Raw genomic sequence first — 18,491 nt, 5'->3', positions numbered from 1 at the left:
AGTTATTTGAAACTATTACATTTGTTGTACTTAAATTTTTCTCTTTTATTTGATGTGATAGTAAATTGAAGAAATTAATACCAAATATTTCTTTCAGTCTGGATTTCTTCTTTCGCTGGGTATTTGATAAAGCATCTGAATCTAAAGTTAGATTAGAGTAAGTATCTAAAAAGAAGCTTTCATCCTTTTGCTAACTGACTCAGAATATGCAAATGTGTCTTTAGTTGCTATATTATTTATTAATCATAAATTGATACCAACCAGTGGGAAGAACTAAACCTGAAGATTCTTATGTGATAATTTTTTTTTGTCTTGGGAAATGATTTTGAATAACTAGGAAACATTGCTGTTTGTGTCTTCAGAAGCCTGCTCCCCAAAAGTGTTATTCCATTGAAAAGGAAAGCATTGTGAAGTCAAGGAGCTGTACCAGCCCTGTATGGCTTTTATGCAACTTACAAGGACTGTTGATGGAGAAAGTTTAATATTTCTTTCTAAAAATTAAAATGTCTCTTAAACTTATCCTAAAACCCTGGAAAAACTGGAGCTATCCATACTTATAGGTTGTCTCTTCTACTTAGAACCATTGCTCCAGTCACTACAGCCTTTCTGTTTTAGTGCAGCCATTGGCCCCAAGTACATCATGCATAGTGATCTGTTAGAGATATTCAAAACTTAAGCCACTGATGTCTTCACAAGGATTTAAATCTGAGAAAAATCATGGTATGACTTTGGGCTGGTCATTCTGTCTCAACCTAATCTATCTCAGCTGTGGGGGGAAATTAGAGAAAGTGCTGCTATGTGGATGGGACATCAATGTAATTAAACAATAGATTTTATTTACTATGATGTTCACCCTTGACTGATATCTTCTAAAATATATTTCAACTACTGATTCCTCAGAATGACTGGGGCACTTTTTGGGATGAGAAAACTACTTGATTCCTCAAGAAATGACTTAGGGGCCAACACCTGTCTCCGTGGAACAAGCCTGGTTGCTGAGGCGTGAGTGGTGAGGAGAAAAATACTTAGATTAAGCCTTACAAAAGCAAAACAGGTACCTTAAGCCTCTGCAAATCTCATTCACAGCAGAAAAGCATTGAAAAAAATACTTCATTTTTTCCAAGTTTGACTCAGAACTTCCTTTGCCCTCAGAAGAATTTGCTGTATTTTTAAAGTTCATTACTTTTTTGTATTTCAAAATTCTTCCACTTGTCTTAAAATAAAAGTATGTGGCAAAAACATGGGTGTGGCAACTGTGCATGCAAATCATTGCTGGATTGATTTCATATATTGTGAGTGGACATTGAAGACAATACTTGTTCCTGTTTTCACTGCTTTCATTCAAGACAGATATGTAGGAGAGAAGGAAAATGCTCACTGTTCACCATAGTCTCCAGATGGGTGAAAAGGAGATACAATTGCATGCCTATTTTTCATTGCAGGTGTGTCTTTTTGCCTGATCAGGGAGCTTTCTTTGTGAACTATGTAATTGCCTCAGCTTTTATTGGCAATGGAACACAACTGTTGCGTTTCCCTGGCCTTATGATGTACACCATTCGCATGATGATGGCCAAATCTTCTGCTGAGAGGAGAAATGTTAAGCAGGTATCAAATCTTTCATATAACACATTTTATATTTAATTCTTCCATTGGAGTGTTTTAGATCTCTGTCCATTGGGTTTGCTGTCCTTCATTCTGACACTCTTTGACCTCTTAGTAGTGCATGGAACATCACTACTTACCAAGAAAGCTTCTTACCTTTACTAGATAGAAGATATCTTTTATTGAGGACTTTCCACATAAAAGAGAAGACAGAACTTTATATATATATTTATGGCAGGATGCATCAGCTCCTAGCTATGTCATTTAAAGATAGAAAGATGAATAACAGCAACAGTAACCTACTCAGAGAAAGAACATACAATGATATATCCTCCCCTGCCTTCCATACCATAAGCAATACTTAGCTCAAGGACAGCTGGATGCCAATCATCCACTGTAGAAAGGAAATTGTATGATAAATACTAACATTTAACTTTCCTACAGTAGTGGAGGGTACCCTTCACAGCAAGCAAACCAGAGTGGTCTCCATATTTACCATGGGAGAGGAACATGCTGAATGTGACATGCAGCTAGAAGGAAGGAACCATCCTTTCAGGCATCTTCTCAAAATGTGGCCATTCTGAATAGTATCTCCCAAGGACATATTGCTGTCTTGACAGGATGCTCATATTAGCCACCTCCTAGTAGAATGAGCAATAGCCATATCTTGAATAATAGCCAACTGAGATTCATATGCCAAAAATATGCAACTCCTATTCTACCTGGAAATAGAGAGTCTGTCTGAGCCTATCCATTGTTCTGTTGTCAAATTTTACAGTGAAGGATTCCAGATGCTACGTGCCATTCTGTGTGGACAATGAGTTTCTCAACTATTACCTCCAGAATGGTTAATTGGTTCTTCAAGATGAGGAAATCAGCCTTTGCCCATGAAATGGTATCTGTGCAAGCAATGTTTCGTCCCTGAAGTCTGGGGAATGCTGCAATGTGTACAAAATTTTCCCATCTAAGAATCTAACTTTTCATTACAAGTCTAGATTTTGTATATAATTATATGAGTTGATTGTTTCTAGTGTGGATGTACATTTGCAAAAATCAGTTTCCTTAGAGATTTATGTGAATTATTTTCATGCTTAATGTATTTTGATTTCCTTGTAGCAACAAGCTTATGAGTTTGAATTTGGAGCAATGTATGCTGGGATGTTATGTGTATTCACGGTGATTATGGCATACAGTATTACATGTCCTATTATTGTCCCATTTGGTAAGTTGATAAATGAGTGAACGCATTAGTTACTTAATACTTTTATCCTTTTGTTTTAGATGAAGTGGATATTTTGTTGCAAAGATGCTTAAAAGGCTATTTTGTCTAAGTTTGGTAGAAAGCCTTGCAAAAAAGAAAAAAGAATCTAGAGCAGGGGTCCCCAACTGCCAGTCCGCGGACCGGTCCCGGTCCGCGGAACAAGTCTTACTGGGCCGCTGGTTGCTGGGCGCCGCCATCTTTTTTTGGTAAAAAAGTGCTTCCGGTGAGCTTTTCGGGTAGAAAGCTCACCGGAAGCACTTTTCATCAAAAGATGGCGGCGCTCGACTTTTCTTGAAAGCTCACGTGAGCTTTTCCGGGTAGAAAGCTTTTGAGCCATTCGAGAAGCAGCTCCTGACTTTTCATCAAAAAGATGGCGGCGCCCAGTTGATGCCGCAGTGATGCGTACCGGGCGCGGCGCCCAGCTGATGCCGGTACCGGGCCGCGGCGTCAAAAAGGTTGGGGATCACTGATCTAGAGCATCAAGTCTATATAAGAGAAATGGAATGAGTCACCTGCTTACCAAAATCCATGAATCTGAAGCCACATCTAGTAGTTCCATTGATGCAAAAAGAGTGTCAATTATCATTTTACATTAAACATTTATGTTTTAAGTCAGTGGCCCCCAACCTTTTTTGTGCCACGGCCCGGTACCGGCATCACAAAATGATCCACGGCCCAGTACCGGCATCAGCACACATGGCAAGGCGAGCCGAGCGACCGGCCAGCCAGCCGTCCCCCGCTTCTCCCCGCCACCTTCAACTCCTCCTTTGTACCTTTGTCGATGGGCTTCGGGATGGCTTCGGGACGGTCACTCGGCTCGCCTTGCCTTGGGTGCTGAAAGAATCCTCGTGCCTTAGTTTTGTTTGAAGCCACCACCCCCTTCGATGAAACTAAGGCGCGAGGATTCCTTCAGGACCCAAACGCCGCTTTCCAACCGGAAAAGCTCACCGGAAGCACTTTCTCATCAAAACAAGATGGCGGCGCCCAGCAAACCGGTGGCCCGGTAGAAAATGTTCCACGGACCGGTACTGGTCCGGGGCCCGGTGGTTGGGGACCCCTGTTTTAAGTTATCCAAAATAAGTTGGGGATTTTAAATATTCAACGATAGCATTTGGTGGTGCAGTGGTTAGAATTCAGTATTGCAGGCAAGCTCTGTCACAACCTGGAGTTTGATCTTGACATGGATTGAGGTTGAGTCATCCTTCATCCTTCTGGGGTCTATAAAATGTGGACCCGGATTGTTGGGGACAATTTGCTGACATTGTAAACTACTCAGAGTGCTGTAAAGGGGTGATATATAAGTCTAAGTGCTATTGCTGTTGCTATTGCTATATATCTAATCGTGCTCTCTTGCTGATTGTTTTTTTCTCCTTCATGCATGCCTCCATCTTCTGTAACATCTGAGCATATAAAAGTGTGAGGTAGAAATCTATTGAAGTAATATTGGGCATAGACTTAAAAAGCAATTCAGGTTTTTAAATAAAAAATCTAGATTGTGCATATTACATTTCTGAAAAATATATATATAAAAGAGCATTACAGCATATTACACTGATGGTGAGCCTATAACATGCATGTCAAAAGTGACACACCACAACTTTTTGAGTGACATGCCAGTGTTCACCAATGTCCAACAACAGCTATTCTCAAAATCATGCTCCATTCTTGTGTGAGTTTTGTAGAGATTGCTCAATTTCCAGAGGCCACACAAGAGAACACCCAATTTTCACATGGCTTCTGCAGTCAATAAAAATTGATTTTCAGAGACCGCTGAGACCACGTGAGAATGGGATGTGTTCTTGCATACCCACAAAAAATCATGCAACCTCTAGAGCTTCTAAAATAGAGAACAGGGCGTGCTTTTGCACAATTTTCAGAAGCTGCAGAGGCCATACAAAAGTGAGCTGTGTTCTCGTGTGACTTCCGGAAGTCACACAAGGAGTCTGTGCTCTTGCACAACTTCTGAAGCCTCCAAAAATTGCTTGAGAATTTGATGTGCTTCTGTGGAGTTTGGGAAGGCTACAGAGACCACAGAAGAATATTCTTCAAAGGCGCTTCAAGAACAAAAGCCTTGTGTGAGCCTGAGCTGCCTTGTGTAGGCCACAGGGGCCTGTCAATAGAAAGACAACACCGCCTGAATGCAAGTGGTACACAGCAGATTCTAAGAATCACAAACATGATTGGACAGTATTTTTTTAAAAAAATAATATGTAAAGAATTGTTTCTCTTTTGTTCGAGGGTGGGGAAGTGACATGGCAGCAGAATCAACTTAGGCATTTTCTGAATTTTTCACATACCGAGCCCATACCACCACTGGCCTATTACAAGTTAGTGAAATAGCATGAAAGAAAAGAAATTGAAGATATCTGGTAGATTTTAGATAATATTTGTAATGTAATTACAGATGTCTCTTATAACTGCTTATAATTAGAAAATAATTCCAGAAACCATGCTTTGTTTGTTTTTCCTACCTTATTTTTCCACCCCCTAAGAACACAGGCTTTAGGAGGCACAAATGCCCATTTTAAGTGCTAATAACAAAAAGTTGATTTTATCTTTTTATACCTTCTAGTGAATTATATCCAGCACTCATCTTTCATACTCATACTCAGAACATCTCAACAGCGTGCCATAGATAGTGGGAACTTATATTCAAAAGCTGTCTGTAATGCTTGCGTAGATAGTAAGGAAAAGATACCCAGGGTGTCAGTTTTTGCATTAGTTAAATTGCATTTCAACATTGTGCACTATCCCCCCCCCCCCCCCCCCCCCCCCCCCTTAGCTGCTGCAACAGGAAGCGGCTGGGTGCTCCCGGGTGGGCCGCCTGTGCTGCGGCCCGGGATCGCCTCCCATGGGGTTGGCTGCCTCTCGCGGGAGGCTGTTGTAGGGCGTTTAAAATCCTTTACTAAGGAAGGGGCGGCGGGCCCTGAGCCGGGTGTTCCTCGGCTCGGTGCGGGGGCCCATGGCCGCCTGGCTGCGCTAAATCCATTGAGTTTTAAATAATACGTGTTAAGAAAACAAAATGTTATAACTATTCATTATACCTTTCTGATCATTTTTTAGACTTATTTTATCACTAGGAGTGGAGGATGAGTTGAGGGAGTTTTTTGATATATTGACATACTGTATTTTCTATAAGACGCTTCAAAGGATAAGATGCACCTAGCTTTTGGGAAGGAAAACAAGAAAAAAAAAATCTACCTCTGCCTCTCAGCAATTTGCCTCCTTGCAGGAAACAGCAAACAGCCTGATTAGCACAAACAGCTGTTTGTCAGTTGGATCGGCCTCCCGACAATCAGCTGTCTCAGGTTGCAGGGATCACCATCGCCTATTGCCGCCTCTGGGCGCCCCATTTTTGGCCCATTCCAGGCGTCAGGGATCGGAACAGGCAGAAAATGGGGCACATGGAGTTTGAAAATGGGGCACATGGAGGCTGAAAACGTGATGCAGAGGCCAAAAATGGGGCACATGGAGGCGGCAATAGATGATGGCAATCCCTGGAGCCTGAAACAGCTGATCATCGGAACGCCGATCCAACTGACAATCAGCTGCTTGTGATAATCAGGTTGTGCTGAAGCTGACCAGGCTGTTTGCTGTTTGCTGCAAGGAGGCATATTGCTGGGAGGCAGAGACCGGCGGGTGGGGGTGGGGGGGGCTTTGGCAACATTCACTGTATAAGACGCACAGACATTTCCACCCACTTTTTTGGGAGGGGGAAGTGCATCTCATACACCAAAAAATATGGTAAATTTTTGCTAAACTTTTTTTATAGTCCTTCTTAGTAATTCTGTCATATTTTTCTTACTTACAGGGTTAATTTATCTATTGCTGAAACATACCATTGATCGCCACAACCTCTATTATGCATACCTTCCTACCAAACTAGAGAAGCAGATTCATATTGCAGCTGTGAGTCAGGCATTAGCAGCTCCCATCCTCTGCCTCTTCTGGCTGTTTTTCTTCTCATTTTTAAGATTAGGTAAATATCTGTGCTTTGAAAAAGAATGCAGACATTGCAGCAGATAAATACGTTACATTATGTATCATGGGTGTTCTGTTAATCTGTTGATATACATTTGGATAAGAGCAGAGGAGAACAATATCCTAAAATGTAAAGATACAGGAATAACCAAAGGGGTGGTTGGTTGTTGCTGTGGTCCTTGGAGTCAATGCAGGAGGAAGCCCATGTTTTTCTGCCCACATTTTTCAGAAATGGTTGCCACTACTTTCTGCATAAGGTGAAGTGCAAGATAGAGATGTGTGAACAGCTCTGAGTTTATGCTCTCCATTTTTATTCTTTTAGTAGTTTTACTTTCCATTTCTAATTTTTTAAACTGTATTGCCTGAGAGGTCACCTATCTGCTGCTCCAGTCATAATTTAATAATTTTTAATCTGGGGTTTGAGAATGGGGGAAAGGAAGAAGAGACATTATATCCACTTCAACACAGATTTCAACCAAGCCTTTGAAGCAGCAGAAAATGAATGAATATACAATAAATAAGCGGATAACTTCAGTAAGTAACTTTGACTCTACTCCCTCACCAGATAGATATAACATTCATAACTCCTTGGAGTGGGATCTACAGGTGGAAATAGGAAACCAGCAGCTTATATAACTTTTGTCTTCCCTGATAGAGGATTCCTCCTCTCCCCTGACTCCAGTTGTCTATTCAGCAGCTGTCTTGCTTATGCAGGGATGAGGACGATCTGAACTTAAAAAGAGAGAATGGAACAGACTTCATATCCCGACAATGTATGTTTACAGTACAAAGAGTGACTTCAATCTTTGAATATTTAACGTCAATTAAAAATGAAAACTAATTAAAGGAGTCCTTTGCAAAGTAAGCTGAAAACCACTGTAACTGCAGAAGCCATAAAGACATCTGTTGCTCACACTGATAAACACTGTGAGACTGCCAGGGAATTCAGAGCTGTCCTCATCCCTGAATCTATTAGGAGAAGAAGGAACAACTGTGGCGGGCTCAACTCTCCAGTAGAAAAGGGGCAGAGATGAGACAAGTATCTCATCTAGAAAGTCTACTGAGGACTCACTGGAAGGAAAGCTCATGGATTAATTTCCATTGCAATCAATCAGGCAAATGCATTGCCAGATATAGAGCAAGCAGACCTCATACACAAACTGGACAAATTAAGAGAAACATGCGGACAATAAGCTCTACAGCTAAGCCATTAATTGATCTGGCCTTAACTCAGGATTGTGGCAATACATTCCATCAACAAATTGCTTAATACTTCCACAGTATCAAAAAATCCAGTTAGACAGTCACTGGAGAATCCCTGGTGCCCAATCCAGCTCCTGGTAATCTGCAGCCTGGCAATATGTTGCTACAACTGGAGTTTCCTAAGCACAAAGATCCTGAAGGAACAGTCCAACCCATGCCTTTTCTGAACCTAGACATGCTTTCAACATTTGCTATAATGTGGTTCCCCAACTGCATCCCTTAGAAAATGCCTGCGCAGTGGAACCTTGGGTCGCGAATGGGTGACAACCAGAATTTTCAGAAGTTTTCCTTCTGGTCGCGAACAAATCTTCAGGTGGTGACCAAATTCCTAGAATTTCCTGACGGTGATTGATAACTGTATCTCAAGCCAGGAATTCTATTTTGGCACCTAATAACTTTCTACCCATTTGATAAGCCCTTTTTACTCCCTTATTTTATATCTGCCTCTGTATGGAAAAAACACTTCAGAGCTCTGTATTCCCCCGAAAAGTCTCTTCATTGCGATTTAGATCTCAATGCCAACTTGCTCCCAAATTGGTCCCCAATTACTAATGCTGAAATAAAGACACATTAGTCAGCTAAGGCAACTATTTTATTATGATTGAAATATTACAAAATAATCTGAAATGGTAGACTCCTTTTGTTTCCCTGTTTACTTATACAGATTGCACTGCGCAAATACTAGAGGATTGAACTTAACCATTATTGTGCCCATTTGCAAAAAGGGCACCTGAGACCTGCCTGCTAATTATAGGCTTATCACCTCTTAAGTATAATAAGTAAGCTCTGTGCTAGACATTTGTACAACAAACTAATCAATTGGATTGGCTTAGAGCATGTATTGACAAATGAGTAGGCGGATTTTAAGTGTGGATATTCTATTTACGGTAAAGGTAAAAGATTTCCCCTTTCCATCATGTCTGACTCTAGGGGTGGGGAGTGCTTATTTCTGTTTCTTAGCCAAGAGAGCCAGTCTTGTCTGAAGGCATTTCTATGGTCATGTGGCCAGCATGAACTATACACCAAGGCGCATGAAACACTGTTATCTTCCCAGCGAAGTGGTACCTATTTATCTATTCGCATTTGCATGCTTCCAAACTGTTAGGTGGGCAGGAGCTGGGGCAAGTAATGGGAACTCACCCTGTCACACGACGCTCAGGTCTTGAACACTGGCTGTCAGCTTTCTAGCTGACAAGCTCAGTTTCATGCACCTTGGTGTATAGTTATAAAGGGCAGGGGTGCATTTTAGCTCCTCTGCTGTTTAATCTCTATATAAACTACTTGTGGCCCAATTAAATCAATTAGAATATCACCCCTCCCCAAATTAGCTAATAGACATATTGCCTGTTTGTTGTATGCAGATGATATATATCACAAGGACTTATATGAGCCCTGAACATTCTGGCTAGCTATTGCTCCAAAGAAACTTTTGAAATTAATTATAGTAAAACTAAGATCATGAGCTTTGCAAAAAGATTTAAATTGCATGCCTGGAAAATAAATGGTCAGAACATTAAGCAAGTTACATCCTGTAAACATTTGGGCATGGTTTTCCATAGCTTTACTAAACGCAGTTCACATCAAAACTATGTTATGCAAAGTGCTCAAACAACAGATAGCAATTGAATCATTTCAATTCTCCAGAGGAGCACAGTATATTCTAGCAGCATTGAAGCTGTATTTAACTATGGCTCATGCACAATTACTCTTTGGTCTCAGCTGGAACCTTACTCTTATTTTACTTCTCTGGAAAGTGTGCAGTCCAAATTCCTAAGAGGTATATCTCGCTTAGCTCACTATGTCCCAAATGTAGTACTGAACAGGGAGGCAGGATTATCTTAAGTTGAAACAGGTGCATGGACTTGCAGTATAGTTGGTTAAAATTACTCTTTTTCCCCACAGGTTTGAGTTCTTTCTTTTTAGAGGACAATTATGAATCAGTATGGTTCAGGACCATCTCCCAAAAACTTCAGTATCTTGGCTTCTCCAAGGAAGTGCTCTTAATGTTGGGGGACGAGTGTGTACTTTAAACATAATAAAGACCTGCAAGCCCAACAAGAACTTTTGTTTTTTGAGCAAACTCCTCTTTTCAAAGTGAGATATTTATGTTGTATAACTGTCCCCAAACTCCAAAGAGCACTAACTTTAGCATGCTGCAACGTACCTCCTACAGCACTTTTGGAGTGCTAATATAAAAAATGCCATATAAGCTGAGACTATGCCCCTCTGGGCAAGTGGCTATTAAAACTACAGCACATGTCTTACTATACTGTACCACCTATAAGGACTTATGGACCCATCTCATAACATCTCTGATAAATACCTGGGAGATACTGATCATTTTTACGTCCAATTGCTGTTATTGGATCAGTCCGATGTAGTTTCTTTGAATGTAGCTTAATTTTGTTTGCAAAATTAGGCAGACTTTGACTGCCCACTGCTCACTAACAATTCACTACTAATTGTAACATGTCTTTTTTTAATGCTTCTTGTTTATAATACTGGTCAGTGACTATAATACAAAATATTATTACCTACTGCATAGTGAGTTTTTATGCCTTCAACAGTTGAAACTAAAGGCAAATACACAGCTGTTTGCATTATTGAGTTTCAAGTCTGATGTATTTATCTGTTAATTCATTCAAATAGTGGCTACTAGCATTTACTATCTTCACTCCCCTATGTCACTGCTACAGTTGTATCACTGCCTAGTCTATCATGCTTTTAAGTTTAAGTTGACAGATTTTCTCTCTCTTTCTCTCTCTTTTAGGATTTAATGCACCTACAACATTACTTACGTTCTTAGTTGTATGCATAACAATTGTTGTTTGCATAACATATACCTGCTTTAGGTTGTTCTGGTATCTGACCCCCATGCAATACAAGGTAAATGAATCAAAACTTCATTTAATTTTAAAATAGCTATATTTTAGATAAATGATCACATAAATGATCATTAAAATCAGTTTCTATATGTTGATAAATATAATCATTATTTGTAGAATTTTAAATATTTATATTGTGCACATATTTTGAAAATTATTTCAATTTAACTTTTTTTCATTGATACTTATAGCAAGAAAAATATCTGTCCAGAGATAAAGAAAATAAAATGGATTTTGTCAAATCTTCTGTAAGTATCAGATAAATATTATTACATGGAAAAATAAATATTTTAAGAAAGGACTTGTGTCTATTAAAGAATTCTGAAATTACAAAACATTTGCCTTAATTATTTCAGTATTAAGAAATACTGAAATTTTGTGTTCTGAATTCAGACCTGTTGACAAAACATTTTGTTGCAGATAAAATGTTGTGGGCAACTGAAATAGGTTAAGACAACTGTTTGCTACATAATAACATATGTGATGCTCAATTTTGATAATGTTTTACTTGGCCGTCATATCAATTCTTGATTTGTGTAATGTTAAAAATGCTGTTATATACAAGAACAATTAGCTAGGTAGATGCCATTGAATCAGATATAACCTCTAGTGACTATGCAGTGATAAACACTTACTACATGTGGTGATAATCCATAGTCTACAAGAAATTCCTTTGATTACTTCATAATCTTCCACTTTATCTGCTGCCTGTCTCTCAGTTTCCCTCAATATAGAGAGTCTTTTTCTAATCTACCATCTGCTTTCATCAAGAATGTTAGTTTCTGCTTGCTGGTCACTGCCCTGAGACAGAAATCAGTCTTTATTTGCTACTTTCTGAAGTTCATGAGATTTTTTCTAGCTGACTACGGATTTGCAATTCAAAAGTGTCTGTCTTCTTTCTCTTGTTCTTCATGTCTTTTCTGTAGCCATACATTAGCACTTGAAATAATCACTTTTAACTTTTTATTATTTTTACTATTGTCTTTACACCATGCTTTTTCTGATAGTCCTGCTGTAATTAATAAATAAAAAGTAAATCTCAATGTTTTTCTTCTTTCCATTCTTCATTTTATTGTATCTATATGATCTTGTGTCCATCTACATGTGATGACCCGGGGTGAGGTACAAAGGCAACACAGTCACATAAGTAAGAAAAGTCCCTTTAATACCTCCAACTTTGCTCCCAATGTCCAGTTACCTTCGGCTGGAGAAAAAACTCTCCCAAGAACAGTCTTTAAATGAAGGAAATTCAGTCAAAAAACATATAAACTGTAAATAAAAATCCACACAAACCACATTGCAGCGATTAACTGGACAGGGCAGGATAAGGAATTGCAGACTTCAAAGGCCAACAAAACACATACAGTTGGGAAGATGCCAGGAACCCAGATAAGTCTCGACCATAAAAGATAACTCACGATTTGCTTCCCATGAGTTGCTGTGTGCAGCCTCCCTTTTTAAACACTGTGTTCCCAGCTGCAGCTAATGAAGGGAATCAGGCCCTTTCCTCCCCCATAAGCCACACAATTCACATTGCTCCCTTCGTTCCTTCCTGCGTGTCCTAGGATGAAGAGGGGATGGGCCTGGATCTTCCTCTGAATTCCCTCTGCCTTTGCTCTACCTCTCCCCTGCTCTGTCCAGCTAGACCAGTGGTTCCCAAACTTTTTAAGTCCACCACCCCCTTGGTGCTACAAACTCATCCTCGGTGCCCCCACCCAGGGTGGGATTCAAATTTCTGTGGGCATGGCCTAATTTGAGGGTGTGGCTTGCTGGTCACGTGACCTGGTAGATGTGGCTTGCTGGTCATGTGACTGGGTGGGCATGGCCAGGTGACTGGCAAACCAAATACAAGTGGTCCTCACTTAATGGCCGGTTGTTTAGCAAGTGTTCTAATTTATGACTGGCCTCCCCAGAGCTACTTGACCTGTTTTTGGAGTTTTGACAGCTTTAGATCAGGGGTCTAAATCCCACCCCTGCCTGTGTGTGTGAGAGAGAGGGAGAGAGAGAGGTTGGATCATCTCTCTCTCTCTCTCTCTCTCTCCCACCAACGCCAGAAAGCCACCGTCAGTCAAAATTCATATTAGTGGTCTCCGGGATTTAAAATTATGAGTTTGGTGGTCCCTGAGGTCCAAAAGTTTGGCGACCCTAATCTAAAGGGGTGAGCCTGTTAGAGGGAAAGAGAGAGAGAAAAGAAAGAGAGAGAGAGGGGAAGAAAAGAAAGAGAAAAGGGAAAGAAAGAAAAAGGGACAGACAAAGAAGGGGGGATGGAAGAAAGGGACAGAAAGAAAAAGAAATAAAGAAGGGAGGGAGGGAGGAGAAAGATAATGAGCTATCTATTCTGGTCCAATCACCTGCTCCGGCAGGGTTAGAAGGGAGTGTGTGTGTGTTTTCTCGCAATTTACCAGTACATTTTGGTTTTGCCTTCTTCAGAATTAGCACTGTAATACATTGGGGAAAAGTAATTGTTTAGGGTGGAGATCTAGTCCAATGGATCCTGTTTAAAGCCTCAACAAAATGTGAGAGCTTCCTGATAGTCTTGACCATGTTTCATCCACAAAACCTTTAATAGAAGCCAAAGAGGTTTCAATGTGGAAAAGGGCCTCAGTCTAAACTAGGCCTCATTCAATCTGATGCATCAGGACTCTCTCTCTTTCTCTCTCTCTCCCTCCCTCCCTCCCTCCCAGACTGGCTTTGCTCTGCTTTCCTGACGTGCCTGCAGGGCCGGCGCCTCGAAACGCCCCCCTGATCCCTCTTAGCGTCCCCAAGGGGGCCGGCAGAGGGGCACTAAGAGGCAGCAGGGGGGAGTTCGAGGCACCGGCCGGCCCTGCAGTTTCACCCATTGACTAGCACCGTTCTGGAGCCGGTGCCTCCAATGCAGACGCGGTGGCACGGTACGTGCGGCCGCGTTCGACGCGCCGCCCCCTGCCACCTCTTAGTGCCCCTCTGCTGGCCCCCTTGGGGATGCTAAGAGGCAGCAGGGGGTGTTCGAGGCGCCAGCCCTGCAGGTTCACCCATTAACTTAGCACTGCTCTGGAGCTGGCACCTCAATGGGTAAACCTGCACGGCCGGCCGGCACCTCGAATGCCCCCCTGCCACCTCTTAGCACCCCTCTGCCAGTCCCCTTGGGGAAGCTAAGAGGTGGGGGGGCATGTCGAACGCGGCTGCAGCAGCACATAATGTGCCACTGCTTCCGCATTGGAGGCACCGGCTCCAGAGCGTTACTACAGTCAATGGGTGAACCTGCAGGGCCGGTGCCTTGAACAACCCCCTGCCGCCTCTTAGCATCCCCAAGGGGGCAGGCAGAGGGGTGCTAAGAGGCAGCAGAGGGGCGGCGTGTCGAACGTGGCCGCGGCGGCACATAACGTGCCACCGCTTCCGCATTGGAGGTGCCGGCTCCGGAGCGGTGCTACAGTCAATGAGTCAACCTGGAGGGCTGGCCGGTGCCTCAAATGCCCCCCTGCTGCCTCTTAGCGCCCCCCTGCCAGCCCCCTTGCCTCTTAGCGCCCCCCAAGGCATCCCACTTAGCGCCCCCCTAAGGCATCCCTACCGCCCACTTTGGGAACCACTAAGCTAGACTTTGCCCTTCCCCAGTTTCTTCCACAGCCACCGGAACCACACTCCCACTCCCTGTCAGCTGCTCAGCCTCCCCCTCGGAATCAGATTCTGACAGGGGCATGACACTACATTTTCTATTCATTTGGCATTTTTCTCCATCTACAACTGCATCTATGAGTGCAAGATCAGAAGACTTTGCCTGCATGAAGAATTAAAAAGGCAATCATTTGAATATTCTCTTGCAGTTCTATCTCTTCTATCTCAGAACACAGTTAAATATAACTGAACCCCCGCCCCCCAATCACTAGGCCACATATTTCTTCTTCAAGAAGTATGAAGACTTCTTTGTATTTCTTGACATAGATTTGTTGTTACTTTAAAAGGCTTCTCTTGCAGCCAAAAACAGCTCAGTGAATATTTTAGTTGCACCTGCTGCTTTCCTATTTCACAACTGGCCCTTGTTGCATCTCAGTTTCTATTTCCACTGGTTCTTGAATATACTTTCCCTCTGCAAATGCTTTGTAATTCATAATTTCTTAAAGATTTAACTATAGCCACGAGAACCAGTTTGATGTAGTGGTTAACTCATCAGAGTAGAAACTAGGAACAGTTTGATGTAGTGGGTTAAAGCATCCAAGTAGAAAGCAGGAGATCATGAGTTATTCAGGGCATAAGTGCATATGTAAAGATGGGGTGGTAGTAATCCTTGAGAAGCATGTAAATAAGTATATAGTTGGTTAGAACCTATTAACGTGTATATTTAACTGCATCCTTTTTGAGAATCACTACAATCCCATCTCTATATATGGACTTTGTCCTGAATAAATATATATATTTATCTAATTTAAAATGGCACATTTTGGTTCACTTCATTAATTCCTAAAATATTACTTTTAGTAGACTTCATTTCCAATCTGACAATTGTCACTTTTTCTTAGTTCATGCTTTTCACATTATATGTGCTCTTGTAAAATGAAGACTTAATTTTGATATCATCAGTGATTAGGTTTGCAACTTTGATATGTCCGTAACAAGACTAGATTCAGCTTTTCTGTAGCAACTAGAAGGTCTCAGTGTTTGGCACTCATACTTGTGTAAATGTTTCATCCATGTCAATACAATTTTGGGACATACAATTTTACAGAAGCAGTTTTTATATTACCTTATTCTGTGTTTGATTCTAGAGTTTCTTCTAGGTGAAATAACTTTCTTCATTTTTGCAGAATCTCACCCACTCTCATACATGTTATGATCTTAGCTTCACTTCTCCCTTTTCAACTCTTCCAGTGAGCATGACCCTGTCATGCTTCTCTCCATAAAACCCTCAGGATCACTGAAGCTATGAGTTCCCCCACCATATCAAGTTGGTAACTTCATGAGATGGACAAGAATAGGAACAGGATTTAAATATGTTTGGCTTAAGACTTGTGAGACATAACTGTATATTTAGCCTGTAAAATTGCAATAATGAAATGTATGTGTTTGTTTTATTCCTGTAGAAAATGCTTGGAAGTAAAATATGGAGTGAGTGCTTTATTATTTAATTATGTGAAAACCTCTTAACATTCCAGATCTATGTTCCTCGTGTTCTTCACCATGTTTCTACCGAAAGGAGTGCTTTATCTTCTACAGCTCAAATATCCTATGGAGCTATATCCGGAGTAGGCACAGTGGGGGAAGAAGATGTTATCTGTGTCTCTTATGCTGAGGAATCAAGTGTCGGAGAGATGTGAAAAATCTCGGTATCATGAACTAACACAAGATGGCACACTTAGCCCTGTCTCAAAGAGCAGATTTCACAAATGGATTTCTGTGTTGCACTGCAATCTCTTTAAGAAGTATGACTTCTTCATGTAGAGGACCAGAATTTATAAAACTACATTCAGGGATTTTCACAAAGATATTATCTTGGGCGTAGGTAATTTTTTATAGGTAATGACTTCTGTTGTGCTTTGCACACTGAATATGAATGCTTAGAAAACAAATTTGAGCATATTTACTTATTTGCCTTTATAGAAATATTTATGGGCAAGTGCCAGAGCACTGGTTGCTAAACACTTGAAGGGTTTATGGTGAAGGAACATCTATTTTTATTAATGATAGAAAAAAACAGATAAATATAAGCTGGGGAGTATTCTGATTTTCTTCTAGTAACCCCATAGTTTATCAAATCAGAAGTATTTTCTTCCTTGTAAAAGGATTTTTCTACAAAAAGTAGAGAAAATATGTGTCAAAACCTAAAGAATTTGAGGATGACAGACTATATGTGGCCGAGAACTGTTATTTATGGGATTACTTAAATTAATTTCTAGTCACAGTTTTAAGGGCCTCACACAAAAGAAGCTAACATGTCAAACAATAAAGGATGTAAACATTTTATTATTTTTAATCTCTAAGGTTTATTTTTTTAAGAATCTTTAAATCTGCTAAAGTATCACAAATACGTTACACTGTTTTGAATTATGAGGTAGATAAAATTTTTGAAAGAAGTAATGTTAAATTTAAATGTAATTAAGCAATCACTTTCAATAAAACACTGGATTCAAATGCACATTTACCACTGTTCTTATTGAATTTTGAAACTATCTGTTGTAAAATATTGCCAAAATGTACATTGTTGAGATTGATACCAAAGGTGTTCATGGACTTATCCCTTAATTTTCTTAGTAACGATATGGCAATTATGTATTGTTGCTTTCTTTTTTGGATGTTGGAAATGGGGTATATTGGGGGTTTCTGTATTATGAATTTTTAATTTTGTAAGCTACCCGGAGTCACCATTTGTGAGTTGGGCAGTCACATAAATATATTTAATAAAAAATAAAATTTATACTGAACACAGAATTAACAGCATAATGCAATTTTTATAGTATTTATTTATATTTATTTGTTAATAAATAAATTTGTTATTTATGTGTGCTGCCCATCTCACTGTAAGTCTACTCTGGGTGGTTTACAACAATAAAATGGGGAAAAATTATAACAAGTGTAAACATAACAACATAAAACAATCAAAGAATGGAAGTACAATCATAAGAAATTAAAAAGATAGGCAGAGGGAGAGCTGACAGCACAGGAGGTAGGTAAGGCCAGCTAATAAGTCCAGTAGCCATCTCCAGTGATGTACTCTCCTGACAACCAGCAGAGCCAGGTCTTTAGGCCCTTGCAGAAGGATAGGAGGATGGGGACAAACCTCAACCTGTGTGGCAGGATGTTTCAGAGGGTCAGAACTACAGCAGAGAAAGCTTTTCTCCTGGACCTGTCATTTGGAGTTTCTTGACAGAAAAGGATTCTCAGCTGACCTCCTTTGCCAGCACAATTAGGGTGGACTTGTCTTAGCAGAATGAGATGGCTTATCAAGTAATCTGGACCTATTCCATGGAGGGCTTTGCAGGTCATAACCAATGCCTTGAACTACACCTGAAAGCAAATGGGCAGCTAGCGTACCTTGCAAAGAAATGGTGTAACATAGGCCACTCTAGGGGCCCTAAAAACTGCCCGTACCACTGCACTCTATGCCAGCTGTATCTTCCAAACATTTTTCAAGGGTAACCCATATGGAGCGCTTTTCATTAGTCCAAATATGAGATAACTTGGGGCTTGAGTGACTGAGTGCAGGGACTCCTGATCTAGGAAAGGCCACAGCTGGTGCACAAACCAAAACTCTATAGTGGCTCTCCTAAATCACGACCACTACCTGATCTTTGAGCAGCAGTTATGAGTCCAGGAGAACTCTGGAGTCCAAAAAACCCTGGAACTGGGTCTGAATGGATAGTATAACCCGATCTAGAACTGAAGATGTCAAAGACCTGGATCTTGAAACTCCATGTACCCAAAGTCACTCTGTCTTGCCAGGCTTCAATCATAGCTCATTGTCACTCATCCAGGCCCCTACAGCATCCAGGCACTGATTATAGAGTATATAGTATGCTCTATTTCTCTCT

General features: G+C 40.8%; 1 protein-coding gene across 8 annotated transcripts in view; it reads left to right on the top strand.

Moving 5' to 3' along the window:
- TMEM63A (transmembrane protein 63A) overlaps nt 1-17,098 on the top strand; it is a 53,193-nt gene extending 36,095 nt beyond the window's left edge. For all 8 annotated transcript variants that reach the window (XM_087964733.1, XM_087964744.1, XM_087964720.1 and 5 more), the window contains exons 17-23: nt 98-157; nt 1,443-1,605; nt 2,719-2,824; nt 6,675-6,842; nt 10,878-10,993; nt 11,184-11,240; nt 16,119-17,098. In XM_087964733.1, the coding sequence (XP_087820859.1) occupies nt 98-157; nt 1,443-1,605; nt 2,719-2,824; nt 6,675-6,842; nt 10,878-10,993; nt 11,184-11,240; nt 16,119-16,280 (832 nt within the window). In that variant the 3' untranslated portion in view covers nt 16,281-17,098. The remainder of the gene's footprint in view (nt 1-97; nt 158-1,442; nt 1,606-2,718; nt 2,825-6,674; nt 6,843-10,877; nt 10,994-11,183; nt 11,241-16,118) is intronic.
- Nucleotides 17,099-18,491: the final 1,393 nt, after the last annotated feature.

Source organism: Notechis scutatus, chromosome 1, assembly GCF_049901735.1.
Source record: "Notechis scutatus isolate UNSWTSFEM ecotype Mainland chromosome 1, rNotScu1.2, whole genome shotgun sequence".
NCBI lineage: Eukaryota > Metazoa > Chordata > Lepidosauria > Squamata > Elapidae > Notechis > Notechis scutatus.
The sequence above is the reverse complement of the archived record's forward strand: the minus strand, read 5'-3'. Positions and strand labels throughout refer to the sequence as shown.